The sequence below is a fragment of the Empidonax traillii genome, unplaced genomic scaffold (genome assembly GCF_003031625.1).
Source record: "Empidonax traillii isolate 1590-97213 ecotype Southwest subspecies unplaced genomic scaffold, ASM303162v1 scaffold424:size506307, whole genome shotgun sequence".
Taxonomy (NCBI): Eukaryota; Metazoa; Chordata; class Aves; order Passeriformes; family Tyrannidae; genus Empidonax; species Empidonax traillii.
Window position 1 is genome coordinate 51,171 of NW_020955617.1, and position 10,516 is coordinate 61,686.

At 46.5% G+C, this 10,516-nt stretch overlaps 1 protein-coding gene across 2 annotated transcripts in view; it reads left to right on the forward strand.

Moving 5' to 3' along the window:
• Positions 1-255: 255 nt before the first annotated feature.
• ERBB4 (erb-b2 receptor tyrosine kinase 4) overlaps positions 256-10,516 on the forward strand; it is a 369,309-nt gene continuing 359,048 nt past the window's right edge. For both annotated transcript variants that reach the window (XM_027894313.1, XM_027894314.1), the window contains exon 1: positions 256-405. In XM_027894313.1, the coding sequence (XP_027750114.1) occupies positions 349-405 (57 nt within the window). In that variant the 5' untranslated portion in view covers positions 256-348. The remainder of the gene's footprint in view (positions 406-10,516) is intronic.

Sequence of the window (10,516 nt, forward strand, 5' to 3'; positions counted from 1 at the left end):
GGTTTTGCGCTTTTCCTGCATTTCATGGTAAATAACAGCACTTCATCCCATTAGGTGAGATGTGTTTAAATTGCTGAGATGATCACAGGTTGGATTTGTACCTTCCCATCTCTATTGCTGATATTCAAGTCATTTCTGCAGGGGTGTTTGCTGCAATTGCCCGTGTTGCTGTGTAAAAATTATATTGCCTTCTCTACTCCTGTGCCCCTCTTCCACACTCGTTCCTGATTGTTTGTCCTGTGGTTTCTTGCAGTGTGTGCTGGCACCGAGAACAAGCTGAGCTCCCTCTCTGACCTGGAGCAGCAGTATCGAGCCCTGCGCAAGTACTATGAGAACTGCGAGGTAGTTATGGGCAACCTGGAGATCACCAGCATTGAGCACAACCGAGACCTCTCCTTCCTGAGGGTAAGCAAACTTGTGTTTTCCTTCTGTCTATCTTCCGTGTTTAGGGGAGCAGCCATGGGTGCTGGGCTGGAGAAGGGCAGGTGTCTTTCCCACCAGGTCCAGTGTGATATAAGAGGATGATAAAATGTCAGAGCTGTGCCAGGGAATAAGAGCAATGTCATTGCTGTGGCAGATGCTCTGAGTAGGAGTAATTTAGATTTAAACAGGTTTTGGGGGAGAAAGCCATGACACTGTGCAGAAAGGTGTCATCTTGCAGGTCTCTCTCACTGTGTATTGCCTGCAGGCACAGAGCAGGTAAGGTGGGGCTTGGGAAGGTCAGAGAATCATGCAGGTAACCACTGGAGGCTTGGAGAAGCTAATCCTAAGAAAATGCCAGATATGGACTGGTTGTCAGACTAAGCTAGCAATGTTTGTGGAGCACTTAAGAAAAAGAAAAGTGATCGTATGAGGCTGGTGTTGTAAACCTAATTAAGTCTTCAGCATCCGGGGGAAATATCTAATAGATAAGGGCTGTCCTGCCACTATGGATTGCGCACTCCCCCAGTCCTCTTTACATCAGATTTGGAGTAAATGTCATGCTTTTGGGTTTATGAAGGAATATTTTGGTGTGGTTTGTACATTCCCTGTTACCGTGCTGGCAACCACAAGGAGGGAAAGGTGAATGCCAAATTAAAAGAATGTAAGCCCTTTGTTATTTGGCATTTCAAAGCTAATTATGTTCGAAGAAATATCTCAGTAAAGAAGTGATCCAGGTAGGCACCTGGGATCACTACACACATCATGGAAGAACTGATGTGCAGGTCTGAGGGCCACGGTAGCCAGGCAGCCCACAACAGTGTGGTTGCAGTCTGTGCTGATTGTACTCTCCAGCAGAAGCCAAGCTGTGACATGGATGAGGGTTTACACTGCTCATATCACATGGTATCGCTCGCCTGTACTCCTACAAAACGCTGATGTCACGTTGCATGCCTGTATGTAAATGGCATTTTCATAAAAAGCACGTAGTGGGAGCGGTGGAGTTCAAATGTGGCAACAGGAGAGGGCAGCGGAAATCAGCCTCAGCAGGTTGTGTTACACTCAGTCATTCGGTTTGCTGGGGCTCGGGTGAACCAAGTGCTCAATTCCAGTTTGTCGAAATGTGAACTTTCCACTGTGGGTTCTAACAAAGGCAAACCCGACTCCCCAGCAGCGTGTTTAGCTTTGCTTCACATGGAATTTGTTGGGGATTTCACAGCACTGTCATTCTATACGTTGGTCTATTTTTACTCCAAGTGTACACCGGGCTGCTAAAAGACCTGCAAGAAAAATTCAGCTACCAGATATGTCTGGAATAAAGTTTGGGGGGTGCTAATTGCACTCAGACTAACAGGTTGCTTGTTAATTTGAGCGACGAATGCCTAGGAAGTAAATGCTATCTATGCATTTCACAGTTGTGACAGGTGGAGAAAACACATATGCTTGTGCTCTGAAATAGATATAGGCTTGATGCAGCTGGACCAGCGTTTCCCACCGCATTAGACAGGTGGCAGATAGATGCCTCCTGTGAGGGCAGGATCCCTGCACTGATTCAGGCACTGCTGCAGTTTCAGATGCCTCCAGAAACCCCTGACTGGGCCATCGTGCGTGGCTCAAATTCATCACAGATAGTTCTTCCGCTTTGGCTGCCCTTCTTTGTTGCACTGCCTGCTGGTAGGTAGGGAAAGCAAGTTATTTGGAAATTAGGGAATTAACGTTCCTTGTGGAGAGCTGCTATAAGCAGAGTAAAATATTGGTGGAAAGACGGCAGTAAAATCAGCAAATGAGAACAAGAAAGAAGGGCCATGGGTAGTAAATGAAGGTGATTCGGTCACTTGTGCTTTTTGGTGACAGCTACTATCACTTTTTTATTAGTTTTATTGCTTCTCTTACCTGCATCTGCCCTCTCACAGATGTCTCAGCAAAAAAGCAGATCTTGAAACAAAACTCAGCAAACTGGAAGTCTAGTTAATATGATAAATTGTAGTCATTAAAGTAGAAAACCAAACAGAGGAGAACATGTTCTTGGGGAGGCAAATAAATAAATAAATGTTGGCACACTTGCACCGATGATTCACCATTCATTAGTTAGGCAGTATTACTTGTTTTATCATATTAAAAATGGTTTTAATGGCCAAATGAAGGTGGCAGATAACTAGAAGAAAGGCTGATTGTCTCTTTCAGACTTAGATATGGTCAACTTGTTGTGCAAGATGCTGCTTGCTCCAGGTTTTCAGTCTCTGTTGCAGTAATTGCCCTCTTCCTTCACAAAAAGAGCTTCAGGTGTTGGACCATCCATGGTTTTTCTGCATGCCCAGCTGATGAGTACCATGGCTCTGTGTGCTCACCTGCCTTCTCCTTAGTGCTCAGCTTAGCTCGGCAGCCTCTCACTCCAGGACAGAGCGAAGACCCAGCGAGGGCACGCTGAGCCTTTTTATCGTGCAGTAATAAACAAATAGCAGGAATGAATTGAAGTGAAAAACCCCCATAATTTTATTTACCCTCCAGAGGAATGTTAAAGATCAGCATTGCATCTCTCATATTTATTTAGACATTTATTTCCTAAGTTGATTTGCTTTATGTCTATGAGTTAGCTCTCTGGATGTCTGCTGATTAAGACTAAAAGGGGCTGTCTGTCACCTGATTGAAGTGCTCAGCCCCTTAAACTTCCAGGCCTGCAAGCTAGTGCATGGCTTTGAGACCATGAGGCGCTTCATTTCTGTAAGAAAGGATTGTATGTACCAGTGGGGTTTTTTTCTAGCATTCTTGGATGTATGCAGAATAGGACTACAAATCTTCTGTGTTAATTTAATGTATTTTATTTTATTTTATTTTATGGTTGTGGTACAGTCTTGGTATGACTTGCCTGTGGGTGGCCAAAACAGGGGTGAGCAATTGCAGTATAAACTTGTGCTCTGCATGTGCTGCCCTCCAGCTCCATCAGCTCTGTTACTGCTACTTGGTGCTTCCCTGCAGTGTGGCCACAACGTGGGAGTCATGGCAGAGGAAAGGAGCACTCGGTAGGAAGTGCAGAGGAAAAGTTTTGTCTAAACATAAGTGTTGAGTAAGGCAAGATGTTTCTGACCAGAGGCTGATAGCCATCTTTCTTTGTCATTCATTTGAGGCTTGAGGTAACCACAGAGAATGTGCAAAGGGATTATTCAGCCTCTGAAGTCCTATTTCTGCCAGCTTTGGCAATGAAATGAGGCCTAGGTTAATGTAGCACATGGCTGCTGGAGTCCCACTTCCCTGCCATGGCCAAGGTGAGTTCTCCACTGGCGCAGGTGCTGCAGTAGGGAAAGGCACTTGCTGTTTCTAAGAGCATGATTGAACTGGGCAGGACAAATAATTGGGTGGAAATCAGGCCCTTAGAGCTCCCTTGTCCCTGTCATGTGTCCAGGCTTACCCAGCAAGTCAGCACTCACCGTGGGAAGGGGTCAGGCTCCATCTCCCATTGCTTCCCAACCCCCGGCATCCTTTAACTAATTGCACAGGCCAGGCTTTTACACTAAGATTTGCTCAGTAAAGATTTTCTCTAGATAAGCTGGTTGGGCTGGTGTGTGTCTTAAGTCTCATCAAGGCTAGAGCTGAGATTTCCTTCCCTGCTTTGGACTTTTGAAAAAAAAAATCTTGAGATAAGCTCAGATTGCAAGTGACTGTTTGGTTTCAGAAGTAGGAATCTATTTTAGTTTCACGTGGTAAAGCTGACAGTTCGTATTGTGTGCAGTTCATATTTCTTAACAACATCTCCATATTCAATTTTCGAAATAAAATACACAATTAGCGTATCACAGAACAATCTTCTGCAAGCACTCCTGTTCTCTTAAATACATTTGCTAAATGAGAGTTATCTTTGACTAATCCCTTGGCTTTTAGCAATTCACAGTCAGTAAATTGTCTTCTTGTGCCTGAATTTTATTTAACCAATTCAGATTATTTATCTTTGAAGACGTGACCAAAGTTCTGTGCTGTTCCCTGCCATAACTCTCCCAAATGATTATGAAACTTATTTTTAACCGCAGTGAGCAGCCTTCAAGAATGATCTTGCACTGCTTTATAAATCCTTTTCATTTACCTCAGTGGTGCTTGTGTAGCACCTCCAGGCACAGCCGCAGTGGCAGCTGCCTGCCTGCCCATTTAACAGGGTGGGCGTTTCATGGTGGGCAACTTTACAGCTGCTGCAGTTACTGCAGAGATGTAGAGCCCCATCTTCTCTCTTTCAGCACACGGAACCCTGTGCTCCGTGAGAACCTGGGCCGGCCCAACCTTAGCACTTACAGTCACAATTAGACTTTGAGGCAGATGGGATTTGGTGATTTGGGCTTTATATTTTTTCTGTTTCTGGTTGGGTTATATTCTTGGGGGAAGTTTTGGTGAGACAGACCCCTTCAAGGGTGGAGGACTGACAGAGCACCCACAGGAAGAACTGGTTTTAAAGTATGCTGCCTGACCCCATGGCGTTCATGCTTGTCGTTAAAAAACCCATAACTAAATTTTTTTTTAAGGCTTTTTGATCTTTTATAGCACGACAGGGCTAAGCAGAGCCTTTTGAAAGCTCTGGCAGCAGAGCTGAGTGGAGATGTTGGCACAGAGAGAGTCTGCAGTCGGGAAGGGGAGTGCGGAGACAGAAGGGTATTGCCCTGTCCAGTTCACTTGGCAGATCACCGTGATGATTGTGCGGCTCCCCAGGGCCTGGCAGCGCAGCTCTGCGTCCCCTTCTGCAGCAGAAGGGTATCTTAATGCCCATCTTGATGGGCTTCGGTAAGGTCCCAGCTCAGCAGAAGGGAAATGGGTTGTGGAGTGTCGTGCCTGTCAGAAGTTCCCTGAAGGACAGGCTGTGGAGTGGCTGTGTCTCCAGGGAGGGGGATTTTTCCCTAGTGGTGGCAGGAAAGCATTGTAGTCTGGCCCTACCCCAGCACAGGGATTCTGGGGGGGGTTTGCTGGGCGGAGTGGCTCTGTAGCATTTGTTGTTGCACTGTGAGTTGCATCACTTGCCAGCATGTGTTTTATTCTTGGCTGGCAAAAGGCAAAGTGGCCCCCAGGTAATTACAGAGCTGGAAATCAAGTACATGTATTTATGTGTTTGTAATTGCCCTCCTAGGACCCTACCTGTTAGAAAACAAAACATAAAGAGCTGGATGGCATGCCAGCAGTGGCGTGAGGGTCAGGCCTGTGCATACCACACAAATCCATGTGGAAAGAGGACACCTCAAGCTTGCTGTGTGAACCTGGGTAGAGCATCCTGTGCTCACAGCAATGAACACAACTGCTGTGCTGGATGGGTTACAAGACACCAGTGACTTGCCAGGCCATGCTTCTGGCGTGGACAAAATGTGTTACACGGTCTGTGATCAGCTGCCAGCTGTGCTGGGTGAACCTGAGCCAAGTTTAAAGTGAGCCGGATCCCGAACTTGGAGGGTGGAATGGGAGCAAAGGCTAACTGCAAAAAGCACGTGTGATAAAGCTCTCCTCCAGAAGAATGGCTTCTTCTGCTGTTTCCCATTGCTTTTATGGAAATAGCAGCTTAAAATAGTTATAGTGGTGTAAACTGGTCTCCAAACAGCTAGGACGTTTGGATTGCCAAGGTAAGGAATGGCACAGATTTGCATGGTCTTCTAGGCCTGTCCTGTGCTCAGAAGATGGTAATGAAATGCTGTAGAGCCACAGTGAGTCGCTGAGTGCCAGGTTACTGCTGTTGCAGTAATTGGTGTTCCCGTTGTCCTCATCCCTTTATACTGACAAATGTGTGGTCCCTATCATAACGTGACTCAGCTCCATCCCAAACCCTCCACTCCCAGGGCCTCCCAGCTAGTAGTTAAAAGCCATCCAGCACATTCTCACCTAAATGTCTTTAGAAGTGCTGCATTATTTTTGTGCTTCAGTTGCTTATCCCCCTCATGTTACACTGAGATCACACACATCTCTGCAGTGTCTGCTTTCTTTTACCATCCCAGTCAGGTATGTGCAGGTATGTCCTTGGAACTCCACGGACTGCCCTTAGGGGCCCCTGTGCTTTCCTTTCTTGGATGCTCAAACCCCCCTTTTCAATAGCCTGTCTTAGTTTCAAACCATTTTTTTGTAGATACAGAACATTGCTGGATGCAATTCAGGAGCATAGAGACCCTATGTCTGGGTTCATGGTTGGACTTGATGATCTTAAAAGTCTTTTCCAACCTAAACAGTTTTATGATTCTATGGAAAGCTGCCTGTGCAGCCTCCAGCCTCCCATCTGCCTCCTTCCTGCCTTTCTGCCAAGATTTCCTCCTTGTGCCTGGCCCCACTGGCCTACCTGGGGACACAAACAATCCCACGTGGCTGACAGCTGCCCTGCCATGGTGCCCCCTGTGCCCTGACCGTGCCACCAGACCTTGGTGGAGCTGCAGAGCATTGAGGGATGACCCTGAGCCCTCTGCCACCTCCCATGCACCCCCTTGCCCTGCTGTGGCAGACCCTCTTGTTACTCGGCTATTCCTCTTTGGCTCTTGCTGAGCCTTTTTTGACATTTACAGACCTGACAGCTTTGTCTCCAAGCAGCCAATGCTTTCACTAGTTCCCAACAGCCAGATTTTAACTCGGGTTTTATGCTCCTGACAGCCCTATTCTTTTATTTTTATAGCTGTCCTGAGCATTGCAACATGTAGAATAAGTGGTGTACAAGGCTCTGTTCTCTTCCGTACACAACACCAACCTCCTCTCCCTAAAATAAACAGAAAAACCCACTTGGACAACCTTTTCCCCTTCTCTTTTCCCTCCTCTCCACCAATGCAACACCAACAAACAGCCCAGATCAGCTCTGCAGTGGATTGGGCTTTGCTTTCAACTGAGACGAAATTCTGCAAGCAGTGCTCTTCTACTTGAATAAGTTTGTAGCTTCAGCAAAACAAACATAGGAGAGAATTAATATACAATTAATCCTCAAGCTGGATTTGCCAAGCTGTAACCAAATATATGTACATTAGCTATTGCCCCATTAATTTAGCAATTATTTTGGGTGGCTTTGTATGAAAGATACAGTTTGAAAAAAAACACTTCTGTTTAGGAGGAGAGTTGAGTACCGTGGAAACGCAGGTTCCTGTTTTGGTACAGTGATGGACTGTAAAGTGACCCTTGGTGTCTTTGTCTGCTGGATGCTGTGTAACTCCCCAGGCAGCATTTTTTTTCTGGAGAATGTTGTAATGAAGGAGGGCTGCAGATGATGCCTTTTTCCAGGATAGTCTGGAGCTGAGCTGCCCCTCACATCCCACCCGCTGCAGGGCTGTTCTTGTGAGTGCTGCTGAAAGAACTGGGGCACTGGTGGCTACATTCCCTTGTGACCATGTCCCTGGGACTGATTCGCTGTATAAAACACATACCCTCATCTGCATGGAGCAACAAGTAGGTGGTGTCAGTCAGCCCTTCTCTGAACAGCACTCCCTTGCTCATGAATGGGGCATTCTGAGAAGCTCCCCTGCCGGAGCTCTGGGTGGACATGGGGGTGGATCTGAACATGGGGCTTGCTTTCCTTCTTCTCTTTGTTAGTAGTGGCCAGGAGCTTCCCCAGCTCTCCTGCAGCCTTTGCCTGTGTCTCCTTGGGTTAGGGGAGCATCCTTCAGGTGTATCGTGGGGAGATGAGAGGTCAAAGTCCAGGATGATCAAGGAGTCTCTTAAAATTGTCTTTTAGCATTTCCCTTTCAGCTCCTATTTTATGGGAGGCACCCCATCTCCAGCTGCCTGGGAAGCCTGTCTGATTCATGTGCAAGGCGGTGGTAGCAAGTCTGGAGCAGGAGAGAGATAAAAGAAGCCTGACTTAAATTATTCAGAGTAAGCCAGACCCACGCACATGCTCGAGATCAATAATATCCTTTTCTCTCTCTATCCCATTTTCATGGTTGCAGTGAAGCTGCCCTTGGTTAGGCAGAGCAAGGAGGACTGGTGATGCGAGGAGGGGACCTATCCTTCTCACTGGTCCTGCTGAACCTCATGAACCCTTCTGGTAACTTTGGGGTCCTGCAGGGGGTGCCCAGGTGGTCGTGGGATGCACAGTGTGGGAGTGATCCTGCTTGTCATAGGGTGCCAGCCATGGCTGCAAGTGATGTTTGCCATTCAGCAGAATTGCCACCGCCTTCCCAGCCCCCTTGCTGGGAGACTATGAAGTGTAAAAGGCTCCAGTACCAAAAATATGTGCTCAGGATGTAGGGATCAGTGCTCCAGGTGGAGTGTTTCCCAGTTTTGGCAGAGTAGCATGCTGAGTGGATGCACCCTGGCAGCAGTTCATCCTGGGTAGCATGTGGAGGATGTTGCTGGGAGGGGAAAACACGTGGAGGAGCTGGGTGATTTGCCATCACCCTGGGAACGTCACTGACAGGTCTGGGACCTCTTGGCTTAAACTGTTGAGCAGTCTGTGAAACGTTTACGTTCCTATGCTTGGGTCCTGTTGCATCACTGATAGCCAGGGAGACAGACCTTTCTCCTCCTTCTCCTCATGAGGACGGATCTTGTTCCCTTCCTAGCAGCTTTCTCTATGGGGCTGTATTTGGGGGTATACACTGACTCCTGGACTTCCCTTCCTGATCACTGCACGCTCCTGAACTCCTTGGGCAGCATCTTATGGGCATCTTTGAGGTGCAGGCAAGCCTGCTTCCCTGGCTGTGTTAGTCCAGGGTAGCTCCTGGGCCAGCACTGTCACCTCACTTGTCCTCTGGATGACTTGCCTTTGCCTATGCACGGCCAGCCCAGTGTCTGACAAGCTGCTGTTGCTTTCCAACTGGTCCTGGCACCCTGAATCTTCGCCACCAAGGAAAATATACACCAGGAGTCAAATATTTAACATAAATAAAAGCAACTGTTTGGATTTATGGCTTTGTCTAGGCTTGTTAAGTTTTTTTTTTAAATTAAATACAGACTATCAATTTATTTCTTTTTCAGTTGTTCAGTGCCTCATCAGACTCTTCCTTCTGTCTGTCCATGAAGGGGTCTGATGCCTGTTTGTCTACAAAATGCATGTGGCTAAGCCAGAACCCAGAAGTTGCTGTGATGAGTGCTATAAAAATGCTGGTAGTGGAGGGGAGGACATTATTAAAAATAAAACAGTGCAAACTTTCTTAATTAGGTGGCATTTCTCTTCAAGGCTGATCTTCCCTCTAGGCCAGTGAAACCAATTATACCCTCTCTTTCAACCACCTTATGTTGTTAATGATCTTACTCTTGTAAAGGTAAACCTCTCCCCTACGGATGCCATTGGAAATGCTGGCCTAATTGAAGCTGGAGAAAAGCAAACAATGGAGTAAAGTTAAAAAAAAAATGTAGTTGCAAATGCTTTTAAATTATAAATAGATTTGTTAGGTTGTAAAGCAAATGAGTAGTTTTCTTCCAGTCACAGAAAGAAAGGTTATGTGGTGTAAATGGTGAGTATAATGAGGTCTCAAGTCTTAACCTTACCTAGGAGATGGCATAAACTCCACTTTTTTCACACTGTTAACTGACAAGCTTTGCTCAGATGTCATTAAGCCTTGTTTATTCTCCTCTTTGTCTGCTCTCAGATCCTTCAGTGGAACAGAGATTGGAGTCAGGAGGCACAGAGGAGATATACAGAGGGATAGAGCTACATATGTAACTGTGGTACGGCAGCCTGTGCCAAGTGGAAATGTGTTAAACTTTCAGAACGTTTTTCTGTTTGCCTGAGCATTTAGGTGATGCGTTGCCAGTTTTTCCTCTAGCCCTCCCTCTGTCCAATCCCATTTTACAATGGAACGAACTGAAATTAGACAAAACTGTTAGACAGCTGAATAATCTTGCATTGTAATACACTGCCTCAGAGTCCTGGATCAATGGTCTTGAATTGCTGTTTAAAATCTATATGAAAAGGAAAGCAAAGTCTTTTGCTGTAAGCTGTGTCAAGGGGTGGAGGAGCAGAGGGGTGGATTGAAGCTTAGCCAACAGTTTTTGTGCTAAACTGGATCAATTTTAAAGGTTTCCTCTGTAGATGCCTGCCGGAGGGCTTTTATAGTTCAGAAATGTCAGCACAATTGTGCAGATTGCAGCATTCAGCAAGAGCAGCTCCCACCTCAAACCTGAGACCAGCACTGGCCATTAATTGCAGCCCCATATGTCACGCAGG